At 42.2% G+C, this 17,266-nt stretch overlaps 1 protein-coding gene across 1 annotated transcript in view; it reads left to right on the top strand.

Annotated features, from left to right (window-relative positions):
- The window catches only part of FER1L6 (fer-1 like family member 6), a 110,203-nt gene that overhangs the window by 81,377 nt on the left and 11,560 nt on the right, over positions 1-17,266 (top strand). The window contains exons 32-38 of the mRNA XM_070942030.1: positions 2,067-2,194; positions 6,077-6,247; positions 6,824-6,984; positions 9,539-9,684; positions 11,233-11,321; positions 14,081-14,179; positions 16,575-16,816. Of these exons, the coding sequence (XP_070798131.1) occupies positions 2,067-2,194; positions 6,077-6,247; positions 6,824-6,984; positions 9,539-9,684; positions 11,233-11,321; positions 14,081-14,179; positions 16,575-16,816 (1,036 nt within the window). The remainder of the gene's footprint in view (positions 1-2,066; positions 2,195-6,076; positions 6,248-6,823; positions 6,985-9,538; positions 9,685-11,232; positions 11,322-14,080; positions 14,180-16,574; positions 16,817-17,266) is intronic.

Genomic DNA, 17,266 nt, shown 5'->3' with positions numbered 1-17,266 from the left:
TCCATGGGAAGAAAGAGTTCCAAGATTATGTAGATGTAAGGACCTATAAAGAGCAAATAACTTGCTCACCCACTTGTAGGAGGAGTGGCAGTCCTTGGGGGTGGAGTTCAAAGAGGGATCAGCCTGGAATCCCTATGTAGCCACAAGCGAATTAAGCTCAAATTCCTTTGAATTCTGTTGATCTTTATTTAACTCCAAGCAGGTGCTGTTAGTTGAGTAGATATCAGTGCCTGGGTATAATTAGGAATAAATCAGTTTAATTGACCTTCATGTATCAATCTGTTCTTCTGGACGTGACACATGCTGGCAGAGGAATTCTGGGAGTTGAAGTCCACCCATCTTAAAGTTGCCCAAGTTGGGAAATAATGCTTTAGACCAGTGATGGCTAACCTTTTTGCCGTCGGGTGCCAAAAGCGGGGGGAATGCAGAGGCAGTCGCACACATGTGTGCCCACACCCATAATTCATTGCAGCCCCCCCCCGTGCATTCACTTACGACCCCCGCGCTCCCCCTGCTTTTGGCACGTGATGGCCCGGTGGGCCCGGTAGGCCTACTTTTTGCTCTCCCCAGGCTCCAGAGCCTTTCTAGGAATCTGGGGAGGGTGAAAACAGCCTTCCCCCCCCCCTCCAGAGGCCTTCCGGAGGCCAGAAACAGCCCATTTGTCAAATTCTGGTGGGCCCAGAAGGCCTGAAAATCAGCTGGCTGGCGCACGCATGCACGCTGGAGCTGAGCTAGGGCAATGCTCATGTGCCCACTGATATGGCTTAGTGTGCCACCTGTGGCACGCATGACATAGGTTCGCCATCACAGCTTTAGACCATCAAACTCGTGATGACATGTTGCTGTCATGACACGTGACATATCACAACTTCCCCCCATCTTTGCTAAAACGGGGTGGGCGTGGCCAAACGGTGACGCATTTGGCCCACGAGCCGCAAGTTTGACACCCCTGTATTAGACTGATGGAGAGAGAGTTCAAGAATAACACATGCACCTCTTCTGTCAGCTCTTGCTCAGAACAGATTGCAAGAGCAAATTGAAAATAATCCTCAATCCCGTGAGAACCAATAGGAAAACAGAAACTTTTCTTACAATGGGAAAATATTTGGGAAAGGCAGATTTAATCTCATTTTTATTTTAAAGTAGAACATTTTCCTCTTACTCAATGGGGAAACACTGGAAATCTTATATAAATGGTAGAGTTGGGAGGAGTTCAGATCTGAAGGAGAAGAGCTTCATAGGCAGGGGTGGGCTTCAAAAATTTTAGCAAGGGGTCCTCTGCCCTGTTGCTGGGTGGGCGTGGCCATGGCCTCCTGCACCACAACGGAAGGGCATTTTTGCCCTCCCCAGGCTCCAGAGGCTTTCTTTAAGCCTCTGGGAGGGCGAAAACTGCCTCCCCAGCTCCGGAAGCCCTCTGGAAGCCGGAAATGGGTTTCTGGCCTTCCCGAACTTCTGTTAGGTCTGTTTTTCACCCTCCCCAAGACTTCGCACATTCCCTATGCTTACCTGCATTCAAAACGGGCCGCATGAGGACTCCTGGGGGGGAGGGGCATGGTGGGCGGGACCAGCCGGGAGTGGGATTTGGGGGTTCTCCGAACTGCACAGAATCTTAGCTAGAGGTTCTCCCGAACCCCTGCGAACCCCCAGCAACCCACCCCTGCGTAGGGGCCCCCAAATAGGATCTGTCAGTCTCTCCTTAAACTCCATATCTTTTTTTTGAGTTTGCACATCTGCCCTTCACAGATGCAGCATGACCCTGAAAAAAGAGACATAGTTTAACAGGTTTGTTTATGTATTCTGTTTGTGTGCAGCCAAATCAATAGAGACAGTGTTTGCAGGTGAGGGAGAGTAAAAGGAAGGGCAGGCAGCTGTGTTCCTGTTTTGTTACCCTGGTATGATTGGTGCCCTCAGAGCCCACCTTGGTTCACAGAATCATAGAGTCCTAGGGCTGGAAGGGACCTTGGAGGTCTTCAAGTCCAACCCCCTGCCCAGGGTTTGTCTTTGAAAATCAGCTTCAATGCACAGAAGAGCACTTATTAAATAATATTTTTTCCAATTTCTTGCAGGCCTTTAATCTCAGTCCTGCTGACCCTGATGGTAAATCTGATCCTTATATTGTGCTGAAATTGGGGGAAACACAAATTAAGGACCGAGACAAATACATTCCAAAGCAACTAAATCCCATCTTTGGTCGGTGAGTTCATTAAATGTGCATAGTGTTTCACGATTAATGAGTTACTCCTGACATTTTTCTTCCCTTGAGCTGCATTTATTAAATATTGAAATGTCAGGGTGTTAGGCTCAAACCATATCCTTAACACAGGGTTAGTAAATCTTGGTTCTCAAAATGATGCAGACTGTCTAATCCATAGTTATCTGTGGGGAGAGAGTCATAATTAGCAAAAAGTTGGATATGTTATGATACAAGTCCCACCCTTTTGGCTGTTCATGTTATTAGCTGTCTACCTTTGTGATGATTTTGACACAATGGTATAATCACAAATCATTTGAATGTCTCTTAAGTCTAAAGTGATATATTCTCTTAAGAATATCTCTTAAATTTAAAGTCATTCTTTTGTAATTAAAATATTTGTACTGGAGTTTTACCTATGCAACCTATTACATTAGGTGTGCTGTATATATGCCATGCTTACAACACATCTGCAGAATTCCCAGTTTGCTCTAGAGATTATTTTGGCCTTCTAGTAGGTTATTAGAGTGGCAGCCCCCAACATTTTGAGTGCAAGGGACTGATTCAATAGAGGGCAGTTTTTCCGTGGACTAGGAGAATGTGGTTTTGCACACTGCCTGGTTTCTACACATCCATGTGTTATCCCCAATTTGGGTCTGAGCCTGGTGCTGAGGCCAATGAAGGACGCCAGACACAAGGTGCAGGTTTTGATTGCTTTTTATTGGGGTACCTCAAGGAAAAAGGCTCCTGGCCTAAATGCCAAGAACCAAGAACAAAGGATTAAGTAAGCTTTATACATTTTCACTAAAGGAGAAGGCGAGATAAGGTGAGATAATAAGAAATATCATCTAATAAACATTTTAGTAATAATTCTACAGTTTGTTCTATTGGTCTCTCGCTGTCCCTATTCCTAAACCTTGGCTAATGAATGCCCAAGGAGTTATCTAATACACATTTTATTTGCTGCAGGCCATCTCTATTCCTAACTTTTAGCTGAGGCCTGCAAGTTGCCGAACTCTTTTATCAGTTTTCTAACTACCCAGAATTGTTACAAGCTTTACACATGCATATTTCCTGTGGATAAGCATTCTTTGTTCTTGCCAGATAAGACTCCACAATTACAGGCTTCTTGATTTACTTTCAAGTGTGTGCCATGACCTGGCTTTATTTTAGCAAACAGCCCATCACATGGATGAGGCTTCACTTGCTTATGCAACACAGTTCCTGGCAGGCCATGGATCGGTGCTCATCTACAGCCCAGGGGTTGGGGATCCCTGGACTAGAGGAAGAGTAATTACTTGTACAATAGCAACAGCAGGACTCATGGTTGCATTTGAATAAATGCATTCTGATACAAGAGATTGTCCATCTCTTGTGTGGTTTTAATGATAATAGTTACCTGACTTTATTGATACACAAAAGATTTTCCACGCATAAAGCGCTGTAAAATAGCAATAGCACTTAGACTTATATACCGCTTCACAGTGCTTTATAGCCCTTTCTAAGCAGTTTACAGAGTCAGCATATGGCTCCCAACAATCTGGGTCCTCATTTGATCCACCTCGGAAATGTATTAAAAGTTAACGAAGCATGAGATCAGGAATTCGGAGAGTTGAGTTGCGTGATTCAATCACATTTTCAGTAATTTTTGGTAAGGAAATAAGGGCTTGAGTATTTCCATGTCAAATCTCCTAAAACAAAAATGTTGAATGCCTGCCACGCTTCATAATCTTTTTGCAACTTGAAAAGTTTAATTTAGAGGCTGAAAGGTAATAATTCTCCAGGAAGGACATAACCCCACCTGAATTAATTCCAAACAACCTTGATTAATAAGAGCCAGTCCTCACAAGAAATGTCTACATTAACAAACACTTTAGAAAAGAGAGTCCAAGAAAGGAAAACGGATGTTATTTATTTATTTATTTATTTATTAAATTTATATACCGCCCTATTCCTAAGGGACTCAGGGCGGTGAACAGCGAACGATAAAAATACATGTAATACAAACGTTAATAATAAAAAAACCAATTAAAATATACTAAACATTCTGGTCCTAGATAATTCAAGACATCCCAGTTTAAAATAAAATCAAAAAGCAATATAAAGGGAAAGTTAGGCCAGGCCGGCCTGCTGAAACAGGAATGTTTTATGAGACCATATTCAAAGACAGCATTGTAAATATTGTCACTGTGCCTCCGAACAATGTTCTTTGGTCTCTGGAGTCTTCTCCAACATGGTAGCCACCAAAATGAGTGGAATTGTAGTTCCTTGAATTCCAAGTCACGCATTCTTCCCAGGAAGGTTCAACTCTTGGGACAGGATTCGAGCATTTCCATAAACATATTTCCTTTTATTTGCAGAGTTCCATTATTTTAAAGTGCAGTCTTCTGCATGGTATTAAGCCATGTACAGTCAACCTCAGAAGGTAGAAGCACCTGGCTAACATGGTCTAAATCTGGATACAGGGATCAGGCCAGATCTTTGGATGGAAGACCACTGGGGGTTCCCAAGACTAGACTGGGAAGTTAAAAAAAAATCCCAGAAGAAGATACTATTGTCAAGAAAATTGCATGAATGTGTCCATAAAGATAACTCAGAGATTTTATTTCTGTTTGTGCTGAAAACAGAGTCGTTTATACTTACTTTGCCAACTAGTGTGACTAAACTTGAAGATTTTCACCTGTTAATTCTCATCTCATTATCTTGCTTAATTTGTTGCTCAATTTTCTGCAGCCTCATTAAACCTTGGAGGAGAGAAAGTTGAGAGAACAAATGGCATAAACCACACTGAAGAGATCTTTGTGAATTAACCCTTCTACCTCTTTCTTATATTTCCCTTGAATCTACTATCTTGTCTCTTTCTGTTGCTGATTAATCATCATTTCATGATGATACCAGCTGAGATTTTCCAAGAAAAACTGAACTAATGTAAATGAAGTCCATTATAAATGGAGACTTTGAATGAACTTCAATTCTTTTTTCTCCATCTTGTCTAGAGGCTGGTTTCCAGGATGTTCTTCCCATCTGAATGTCCATCACCCTCCACTAAACACACTTCTTTTCCTTTCTATAGGATCACTAATATAATTCTTCCAGTGTTGAAATTCAAAAAAATTCCCTACTGGTTTTGTGGGTGTGGCTCAGTGTGCATGGCTTGGTGATCATGTGACTGGGTGGGTATGGCTGCACAACTGACTCACACACAATGTAAAAGCAGCTGGACTTCATACAAAATGGCCCTGCAACAAGCAGGAACCTCACAGAGTTCAAAAACCAACTATCACACTTTACAGAAAAATAACACAAAAGCTGCACAACTGACTCACACACAATGCAAAAGCAGCTGGACTTCACACAAAATGGCAGGAACCTGACAGACAATCAGGCACAGCTGATTGTCTCACAGCTGATCGGTAGTTAAAAAATGCTTTAAAAAAGTAAAAAAAAAAGTGCCTACGATTGCCCAGCACAGCTGAATGTCGCACAGCTGATCGTAGGAACTTTTTAAAAACTTTTTTTTAGCATTTTTTTACTACCGGTTTGGGTGAATAGGTAGTAAAAAATGCTTTAAAAAAGTAAAGAAAAAGTTTCAACAATGGCACTGCACAGCTGATTGTCACACTTTTTAAAGCATTTTTTTACTACCGGTTCGGGCAAACTGGCCCGAACCGGTAGCATTTCACCTCTGAATTCTTCATATGACCTTACACTGTTAGCCTACACAGTAACTTGATTAACTTGATTAGGACAAAATCCACTCCGCTCTACACCATAAACAATCTCTTGTGATTTTAGTGAGCCTTGTTCTTAATTAAGTATGCATAGGATTGCAGTCCAATCATAATTGAATTTGACATTATTGTTTTTTTACTCTTTTTGCATTAGGTCATTTGAAATTCAGGCAACTTTCCCTAAAGAGTCCTTGCTTTCGGTCCTGATCTATGACTATGATTTGATTGGTTCAGATGACCTCATTGGAGAAACTAAAATTGATCTAGAAAACCGTTTCTACAGCAGGCACAGGGCTACTTGTGGATTACAAAGCCAATATGAAATGTAAGGTCCCTCCAGGACATTCAGTCTATAAGGAACTGGCAGATAAGGAAATTAGGCAGGTTCAAAAACTTCTAGAGAAGGGGTGTCAAACTCGATTTCATTGAGGGCCGCATCAGGATTGTGTTTGACTTTGGGGGGGGGGCTGGGTGTGTATGTGGCTAGGGTGGGCGTGGCCAGCTCAACGTCACTCCTGTTGGGGGCGCCAATGATGGCTCGAGCGCTCTGTCAGCGAAAATGGGCTCCCGAACTCCGTTTTCACTGGCAGAGGGTTGCAGGAGGCCATGGCAGCCAAAAACGAAGCTCAGGAGCCCATTTTTGTTGGCAGAAGCATTGTGGGCTGGTCCTTCCCTGTTTCTAGGGTGTTTCTAGGTACTTAGATCTGGGTACCCCGTGGGCCGGATGCGACCCCCAGGCCTTCAGTTTGACACTCCTGTTCTAGAGGAAACTTGAGTGTGCTGAGATATTTATAATAGCTTTGGACAGTTTGGCAAAGCTAATTCTGACCCACAGTTTGAAGTGAGCTTCCTTCTCTCACTCCTCCCTCTCTAAAATCCTCTCCTCTCCTTGAATTTTTAGTGAGGGATACAACGCTTGGAGAGATGCCCTCAAGCCAACTGAAATCTTGAGCAAGTTATGCAAAGATAACAAACTGAATGAGCCAATCATGCAACCTGGAAAGATACAAATAGGGAGCAAGATCTTTACAGGACAGACTGTCTTTCAGGAAGATGAAAATGGTAACTATGTGGGCACAGGATGAATTATTACCAATATCAACAATACTCAGAGTATACCCCAAGTGGAACAGTGTTTTTGCCACTGTATATAAAATATCGCGTGTTGCATTATTACTTTCATTAGTAACTGTTTATTAATAATAAGTATTGTCAACTAGCTTGCAGATCTAAGCGATGGTGGCTCACTAAGTAATGGTAATCTAAAACAGTATCCCCCCAACCTTTTGGGCACCAGGTACTGGTTCCATAGAGACTGGTTTTTCTGCAGACCAGAGGGCAGTGGTGGGTTGTCCCCAGTTCACATCGGTTCTATAGAACTGGTAGTAAAACCGGTGGGAGGCTCCGCCCACCAACCCCGACGTTATCAAAATGCTTCTGTGCATGTGCAGAAGCTTCTCTGCTTGTGCAGAAGAGCGTGCACGCATCCCCGCTCCGAATCGGTAGTAAAGATAAGTAGAACCCACTCCTGCAAGAGGGGGCATAGTTTTGCATGCTGCCTGCATCCCAGAGATGGGGCTTTGCTTGTTTGCATGGCCCAGTTTCTAGTATGCCGCAACCCAGTGCCAGTCCACGGACCGGGGGTTGGGGACCCCTGATCTAAAAGGCTAGGCAGAGTCAGACTGGGATAGTAATTTTGTCAAAGACCCTCAAAAATCCCAGAATTGCGAATGAGAAATTGAAAACAAACCTCAGAAGAAGTCAGTGGTGAACCAGAGTCATCCTGCTGATCTAGAAGGCAACATGGATATTGCGATGAAGAAACCAGGAGTCATGCTAAATTATAAACACATGCATGCATGAATGCAAATGCACCATTTTTTTGTAAGAAAAACCATGCATTTTCCTGTCTTACTGGGAGGATGTTACTTTCCAGGGTAAGGGGTGGAATAAACTTAGATACTTTCCAGAGTGAAGATGGAAAGTAACACTGGTCAAATTAAATCTGATTTATCTGATTGTTTTAAAGGCAAAGAGTAAGCTGCCCATTTATGCTGGTACCCCAGTTTTTGCTCTTTTACTTATATTAGGTTAAGAGAAACGAATAAAAAGATCTGGTTCTTAAAAATGAAAAGGCAAATCCTTAAAAATTCCTTCTAGGCAGGGGTGAAGTCCAGCAGGTTCTGACAGGTTCTGGAGAACCAGTAGCGGAAATTTTGAGCAGTTCGGAGAACCGGCAAATACCACCTCTGGCTGGCCCCCGAGTGGGGTGGGAATGGGGATTTTGCAGTGTCCTTCCCCTGGAGTGAGGTTGGAATGGGGATTTTGCAGTATCCTTCCCCTGGAGTGAGGTGGGAATGGAGATTTTGCAATATCCTTACCCTGCCCCGTCCACCAAGCCACGCCTACCAAGCCACACTACGCGCACCAAGCCACACCCACAGAACCAGTAGTAAAAAAAATTGGATTTCACCACTGCTTCTAGGCAATATCTTCAATTTAACTCAAATGGAAACATTGGTTTTTTTATTTATCCCTTTAATATAGCCACCTATAGGCATCATACAAAATAAAAGAGTCTAAATAGGTTAAAAAATAAACCCCATCTAAAACACAGCCAAAAAATCAAAATGACAAAAAAAACCATATATAAAGGCAAGCTCTGAAAACATTCATAGCCTTCAGAGCTTGTAGACATTGGATACAAATCCAATTTTATGCAAATAATGCCTGTTTCTAGAAACTGATCTCCAAAACCTGATCTTTTGAAAGGTTACCAATGTTATCTGGATATATTGTTTGCATTGTTCCATGGGGTGTTCTCATTCTCAGTATTTGGTCATCTGCGTCTATATTTGGGGGGGGGGGGAGACTTCCTAGAAACCAATTTAGTTCCTAGTGATTTCATGGACATGTCTGTTAAGTTGTTTTGACAACAGTATAGAAAGGGTTTACATCAGTGGTTTTTTTATTACCGGTTCTGTGGGCGTGGCTTGGTGGGTGTGGAAGGGGAAGGATACTGCAAAATCCCCATTCCCACCCCACACTGGGGCCAGCCAGAGGTGGTATTTGCCGGTTCTCCAAACTACTCAAAATTTCCGCTACTGGTTCTCCAGAACCTGTCAGAATCTGCTGGATTTCACCTCTGGTTTACATCTTCTGAGATGTTTTCTACTTCCTCAAGTCCTGGAGTTCTGCATCTTCAGAAGATCAAACTCTGCTTAGATTTCGGGCTGCCATCAGTTGAGACCTTCTTCATTGTAAGATATTGTAATTAGCAATAGCAAGAGCACTTGGACTTATATACCGCTTTACAGTGCTTTACAGCCTTCTCTAAGCGGGTTACAGAATCAGCATATTACCAACAATCTGAGTCCTCATTTTACCGACCTCGGAAGGATGGAAGGCTGAGTCCAACCTTGAGTCTGGTGAGATTTGATCTGCCAAACTGCTGGCAGCCGGTGATCAGCAGAAGTAGCCTGCAGTACTGCACTCTAACCACTGCACCACCACGGCTCATTGCATTACCCACTTTGTTAATTGATGCAATGATATTAATCAGTATATTAACCTTCTAACTCTTCTGTTCATTTTCACGCTGTCTTTCCTTGTTCAGAGGGGGAGCCAGTGGAATCGTATGAACATCTTGCTTTGAAAGTTTTGCGTTCCTGGAATGAAATTCCAGAGATTGGATGTAAGTTGGTGCCTGACCACATTGAGACAAGGCCTCTCTATCACAAAGATAGGCCTGGCATGGAACAGGTAAATGTGGCTGCATCTTAGATAGATGGCAAACAATCTTGTTATATTACTTCTATCCTAACTTTCAATAGTAAGAGAATGTACTGTATGTAACTCAGGTTTGAGCTGTTGGGTTCTTGGTATTTTCTGAGTTTGGTTATTTATTTTCCTGCAGATGTTTTGTTATTAGGCAAATAGACGATTTGCAGAACGCATCCATGAACGCTACGTGGCAGTCAGAAGAAATAATGAATAATCCTTAATCTCCCAACACCTAGATAAATTAAACCACAATTACAACTGGGAAATGATTAACATTTAAGGTCAAGCCAAATCAAAAAATGGTAGGGTATTCTTAGGAATTTGAAACTGTGACAAATCGGCCATCAACAGATACACAGAGATAAACCCCATCTACATATCATTTATAAGATACAATCCAAAATCAAGAAAAGAAAAAGCAGCTTGGGGCATATTCTTCCTCACAGCAAACACCCAGATAAGCAGGAAACTGCACCAGATAAATAATCAGGAAAGAAACAATAGAAGCAAAAAAACAACAACAAGGAGAGAATTATATTCTAACTAAGACTGGCAAGGCAAGCTAGTATTTATTACTTCATTGATGATGTTACCTAGCTTGGTAAAGAAATGTCTGCAGGAGAGACGTTTCGAGCTCAGAAAACACAAGAACCCAACATCTCAACTTTCTTTTATGTTAGTTAAAAGTGTTACAGAGTTGGAATTTGAACAGTGCTTCCATGATTTGAAGGGAATATGATTCACTAGAGGAAGACTGAGCAAATTTTTCTCAATCCACCACTGCATTCCTTCAGAGGTAGCTGTCAGAATCATGCATTAATGATGGTAGGCTGAAGCAGGAAGAGATGGGGCCAGAGTGAAGACCATTAGTCCTGGTTCTGACATCTTTTTTTCCCCTTCCTCTGCCAAATCCCCTTTTCTTTCTTCTATTCTCTTTCTGGTTCCCTCTTTTCGCTGTCTGAAGCAATAGAATAGACCACAAGGAAACAGAAAGCTGTTATCACAAGTTGCACTCAATCACTTGCAAGGCTGCTTTTGAAATCAGATCAAGAGACTCATGAAATAAGGGAAGTGCCATCGATTTTAGGGCCACAAGCCTTGAGGCTCCTACAGAGAGGATGTACAAAGGCATTTTCTTCCCAGGTCCTTGTGGGAAGGTGGAGGAAGATGAACTGAATTATTTGACTGGGGTGCCATTTGTCAGAAATGGTGGAGGATCTCTGCTTGGGTGGGGGGTGGGGGGGGGCTGGACTAGATGACCTACAAGGTCCCTTCCAGCTCTGTTAATCTGTTAAAAAAAAAACAGCTTCCCTTCAGAAGCTGTGGGAGCTACATCACTGAAGGCTTTCAAGAAGAGACTGGACTGCCATCTGTCAGAAATGGTGTAGGGTCTCCTGCTTGACGGTGGGGGGGGGGTTGGACTAGATGATCTACAAGGTGCCTTTCAACTTTATTAATCGGTAATAATTTTATTTCTTGCCTAGTTTAGAGTCTTATTCTCTGTGTGTTATGTTTTCTCCTCTCCAGGGCCGTGTGCAGATGTGGGTGGATATATTTCCTAAAGATATGCCTCTTCCAGGTCCTCCTGTTGACATTTCACCTAGGAAGCCCAAAGGGTACATACATTTCTTCTTTGTCTTCAAATATACATTTGCTAATGTCCTGCATGTTTCATAAGGCAACATTTCTTATTAGGAAAAAATAAAGACTCCCTCAAGCTGGCCCCCTTGCAATTACAGTAGCACATCCATCTAGTTTTTGTGACACAAAAGAGTTTGCCATTACTACTTTGGAGGATTTTCCTTTTTTGCTTCCAAACCCTGAGATTTGCTCTCCCGTTCAAGGACAAAATCGACCTTTGCAATTTTAAAGAGCAGACAAGGTTAGTTAAGTAGCCCCACAACCAGCAGGAAATTCCAGGTTTTTGGAAAGGGATCTGAATGTCCTTTTCATTTTAAAAATGTCTCCCATTTTCTAACTCTAATTTGCTCTTGCTGTCCTAAATTGTTTTGTCTGGCAGAATTGCTTGAAGGATTCCGGTGTTAAGAGGAGAGATCCTGCTTTCTTTCTAGTAAAACAATCATTGCAGGTTTTTAGCTTGATAAAAATGCTTCCCAGATCAACAAATATTTTTTTCTGCGTCATGAGCAGTGATCCCTATTTCATTTTTTTTTACACTAGGAGGAAACTATCATCTGTCTTTAGCTGTATTATTTTCTATTGTGTTGTCTCCAGAATTAATATTTGCTGCTACCTAAATTAGAGTTAGGCTAGGGACACAGTGGCTCAGTGGCTAAGATGCTGAGCTTGTTGATCAAAAAGTTGGTAGTTCAGCGGTTCAGATCCCTAGTGCCGCATAATAGGGTGAGCTCCCATTACTTGTCCCAGCTTCTGCCAACCTAGCAGTTTAAAAGCACGTAAAAAATGCAAGTAGAAAAACAGGGACCACCTTTGGTGGGAAGGTAACAGCATTCCGTGCGCCTTCGGTGTTTAGTCATGCCAGCCACATGACCACGAAGACGTCTTCGGACGGTACTGGCTCTTCGGCATAGAAACGGAGATGAGCACTGCCTCCTAGAATCAGGAATGACTAGCACATATGTGCGAGGGGAACCTTTATCTTTACCTTTAAGTTAGAGTTAAGGCTTTCTGAAAAGAATTTTACTTATTTACATATCGGCTCTTTTTTGCCATTATAAATAGGCAAACATATCTGCTTAGGGCCTGTAACCTGAAGAAATTTGGCAATACTTATTTAACATAATTTCAGATAACTAGTGCCATTATCAAATTGACTGTTCAGAGGGGACATGTAATAAATAGGAATCAGATATAATATCCAAAGAAGATTCAGATATTTAAAAAGTTTTGAGATGAGTTTCCAAAAATAATTTATTAATTAGCAGGTGGGATAATTTTATAAAAATATATCTCAAGTTTCCTCACTTTTAACGTTGATTTGGTTTTTTTAAAACACACGCATGAATGAAGAATTAATGAAGGGCTTTTTAAAAATTCTCATAGCATATAATTTGTACCAAAGGTTTTAATTTAAATTTGGTTTTTCTAAGAAGCATGATCTATACCCTGTTTCCCTGAAAATAAGACATACCCTGATAATAAGCCCAATCGGGCTTTTGAACGCATGCACTAAAATAAGCCCCCCCCAAAAAAATAAGCCCTCCCCGAAAATATTTAACCGCGTGCGCAGCTGGTCCCTGCCATTTCCTCTGGTTAAGGTTAGGGAGACAGAGCTGGAAATCAGATAAGATGGCAAGAGGAGTGCCGTCTTGCTCCACGCGCCCCAAAATAATAAGACCTCCCCGAAAATAAGGCCAAGCACTTATTTCGAGGTTCAAAAAAATATATAAGACAGGGTCTTATTTTCGGGGAAACACGGTATTTAATAGTGCAAAAATATTATATGCCTTTAGTTCAGAGAAGCTATGCTGTAGTGAATTTAAGCACTGGATATACCATGTTCAATAAGTAGAGAGCCAGTTTGATCTAGTAGTTTAAGGCACTAGGCTAGAAACTGGGAGACTTGAGTTCTAGTCCCACCTTAGCCATGAAAGCTAACTGGGTGATTTGGGGCCAGTCATTCTCTTCGCTGTGAAAAAAGAGATGGGGGTCTAGATTTTCTCTCTAAACGACACATTTATTCAGCTGAACAAAGGTGGGTCTTCCCATAAGATTGGAAGAACCCCGAATACAGTTCGAAGCAAGTATATATAGATTTCTTACCTTTACTTGGTTACATAAGAAGTCGGCATAGAATAGATAAGGTACAGAAGTTGCAAAAATACTTAGGCATGCATCCTGTGGCTTTGATCAGGTGCTCAACTGGCAGACTTGTGGTTTCTTATGAAATTTTCCACAACCCCAAAGCAGGGGTGAAATCCTACCGGTTCAGACCAGTTTGGCCGAACTGGTAGCGATGGCTGTGGGTGGTTCAGAGAACCGGTAGCGACGGCAGCGCGAGGCTCCACCCACCTGCCCGGTTGTCATTACTTCCTGGTTTTAACCAGGAAGTATCCTGTTTTTAACGAGGAAGTATCCTGTTTTTTACCCTCTGCGCATGCGCAGAAGGGTTTGCGCATGTGCAGAGGGTCTGCGCACGCACATGATGCGTGCACTTCCAAACCGGTAGGGAAGGTAAGTAGATTTCACCAGTGCCCAAAAGGCATGCGAAGGGCTGAACTTTATCTCTGTCGTTTCAACATAAGAATCTTTTATCCAATTATCAGAATGATCAGAATCCCGATCAACCATATGACCAGGGCGAGGGATGATAAATTACTATTCTTCCTGAAGTGACTTTATATTCCACTCACCTGTAACTTTTCTCAATTTATTTTCTCCCCTTCCTCCTCAGTTATGAATTAAGAGTAATAATCTGGAATACTGAAGATGTCATTCTGGAGGATGAAAATATCTTCACAGGACAAAAATCAAGTGATATCTATGTAAAAGGGTACGTCTACTTGTACCCTTTTGGGATACATAACTTGCAGATCACGTCAATTATTTAACAAGGGGAAAATTAATTTCTGGTCAAAGCCATTCATCAATCTGGAGTCCCTGCCAGGTTTTGCTGGAAATATGGCGTTTTATAGCATGACAATGAGGTGTTTTACAGCAATGGCTCTTTGGAAATTCAGCTTCCACTTAGAATTCAGAAGGCATAGAACTGATAAGAGTTAGGACTAAAATTCAAAAGTAATAAAGAATTTATATGTAGTCTCAGAATTTAGTTGCAGTTCCAGATAATTTAATCAGTTTGCACTTTTGTATACTTCTATCACCCAACATTTATAAACAAATTAAAAAGTACCTTCCTTTGAATTTCACTTACTTCTATCCAGACACATTTGTTTATTTTCTTTTGCAAATCTATGGAAGTGGTTTTTTTCCATTGCTTTCTTTCTGGATTTTAAAAAATGTCTATGCCTGAAGATACAAAGTTAAGTCCACAAAGCGAACACATCAGTGGTGAAATCCATTTTTTTTTACTCCCGGTTCTGTGGGCGTGGCTTGGTGGGCGTGGTGTGGCTTAGTGGGTGTGGCTTGGTGGGCATGGCAGGGGAAGGATACTGCAAAAGCTCCATTCCCACCCCACTCTGGGGCCAGCCAGAGGTGGTATTTGCCAGTTCTCCAAACTACTCAAAATTTCCGCTACCGGTTCTCTAGAACCTGTCAGAACCTGCTGGATTTCACCCCTGGAACACATACCCATTAAAAAGCACAATTAAAAGTCACTTTAAATGATTATGAAATCTGGTAGCCCTTTGAGGATTCCAAGATTTTCTCAATCCCAGTTTATCATCAGTTTATGTTTTTAAAATGGTAAAATGGCCACAGACAATGTTAAGTAATATGGCCATGGGGTTAGACAATTGACTTTCCAGAAGGTACTGAAGGTGTCACTGAATCTGGCATTTGTAAGATCTCTTCTGTGTATTGGGCACAAAATGTTAGTAAAGTATTTGGCTGTTTCTTTATTTATTGGAATGTATTAACTGCTCAATTCCAATAAACTCTTGCGAACAGTCTCCCTGGTGTGCCTACAGTATAGGTTTTGGGAGTAAAGTTAGGTCCTTTTGGGAATATCCATGGGGTATCAAGGCATGTAAAAAAGGGATCAAGGCAGGGGTGAAATCCAGCAAGTTCTGACAGGTTCTGGAGAACCGGTAGCGGAAATTTTGAATAGTTCAGAGAACTGGCAAATATCACCTCTGGCTGGCCCCAGAATGGGGTGGGAATGGAGATTTTGCAATATCCTTCCTGGAAGAATGGGGTGGGAATGGAGATTTTGCAGTATCCTTTCCCTGGAGTGAGGTGGGAATGGAGATTTTGCAGTATCCTTCCCCTGCCATGCCCACCAAGCCACACTATGCCCACCAAGCCACGCCCACAGAACCGGAAGCCAACATGGAAGTCATCAACTGGTTGCTAGGAGCATCCAAAAGGTGCAAATTTAAGCCTTCAAAGAAGTCCTCACTTGATCAGAATCTGTTGAAGAGGCCAAGTCAAGTAGGACTTCTACAATCAAAAACAGCATTTTGAATTGTACTTGGAAGCTGATAGGAAGCCAGTAGAGAGCTTGAAAAAGAAAAGTCATGTGTTCATGTCAGCTCTTACCCAGGGGTGAAATGCTCCCGGTTTGGACCGGATTGCCCGATCTGGTAGCGATGGCGGCAGGTGGTTCGGAGAACCGGTAGCAAAAATCCCTGCCCCCCCCATGCCCAGCTGAGCCACGCAATCATCAGAGGCTTTTTTTTTAATTTTTAAAAGCATTTTTTCTACAACTTCTTCGGCTGAAAAAATGCTTTTAAAAGTAAAAAAAAAAGCCGCTGTTGATCGCGCAGCTCAGCTGGGATCGTCAGAGGCTTTTAAAAGCATTTTTTTACAACCTCTTCGGCCGAAGGGGTTGTAGAAAAAATGCTTTTAAAAGGCTCTGATGATCCCAGCTGAGTTGCCTGATTGTCAGAGGCTTTTAAAAGCATTTTTTTAACAACTTCTTCAGCCGAAGAGGTTGTAGAAAAAACATTTTTAAAAGTTAAAAAAACCTCTGACGATCAGGCAACTCAGCTGGGATCGTCAGAGGCTTTTAAAAGCATTTTTTACAACCTCTTCGGCTGGTTGGTTTTAAAAGTTTTTTAAAAAAAAGTTGGCCACGCCCACCCAGTCACATTACCCCCCACCAAGCCACGCCCACAGAACCGGTAGTAACAAATTTTACATTTCACCACTGCTCTTACCCCATCAAGCATCTTGAGATACTTTGTTTTGATGCCAATTATCTGACCACTTTGTGGATCGCAAATTCCCATTTCATTTTTTTTTCATTCTCCCTACATGCATCACAGATGGTTGAAAGGCCTTGAAGAGGATAAACAGGAGACAGATGTCCATTACAACTCCCTGACAGGAGAAGGGAATTTCAACTGGCGCTTTGTGTTTCCATTCCACTATCTCCCGCCTGAAAAACAGATGGTTGTCTGCAAGAGGGAGAACATATTTTCCTTGGAAAAGACAGAACGCAAAATGCCTCCAGTATTGGTCCTCCAAGTGTGGGACTTTGAACGACTGTCTTCTGATGACTTTCTGGGTAAGAAGGGATGGGGCACTGAATGGGCACAATAGTTACACGTCTCCTACTCTCCAGCTTCCTCAAGGTTCTGGGTGATATCCAGGAGTGGGATTTTTCTCATGAAACCCCATATCCTCTTCAAAGTTCCATCCCTTCCACCTGCCAGCCATTTTTCCTTTGCTCAATAACTGGAAGGTACCATTGCTCTCACTTCCTTTTTGAGTTGAAGGAAATGTTCCTGTCTCTGAGCAATAGCGCTTAGATTTATATACCGCTTCAGCCCTCTCTAAGCGGTTTACAGAGTCAGCATATGGCCCAGGGGTGGGTTCTAAATTTTTTTACTACCGGTTTTATGGGCGTGGCTTATTTTGTGGGTGTGGCTTGGAGGTCATGTGATTAGGTGGCCATGGCTAGCTGGTCAGAGTCATTTCTGGAAGGTCCTCGCACTTACGACCAGTCCTCGCACTT

Source organism: Pituophis catenifer, unplaced genomic scaffold, assembly GCF_029215685.1.
Source record: "Pituophis catenifer annectens isolate HBS135680 unplaced genomic scaffold, rPitCat1.0.hap2 SCAF_3, whole genome shotgun sequence".
Lineage (NCBI taxonomy): Eukaryota > Metazoa > Chordata > Lepidosauria > Squamata > Colubridae > Pituophis > Pituophis catenifer.
Note: the sequence above shows the minus strand (reverse complement) of the source record. Positions and strands in the feature narration are given on the sequence as shown.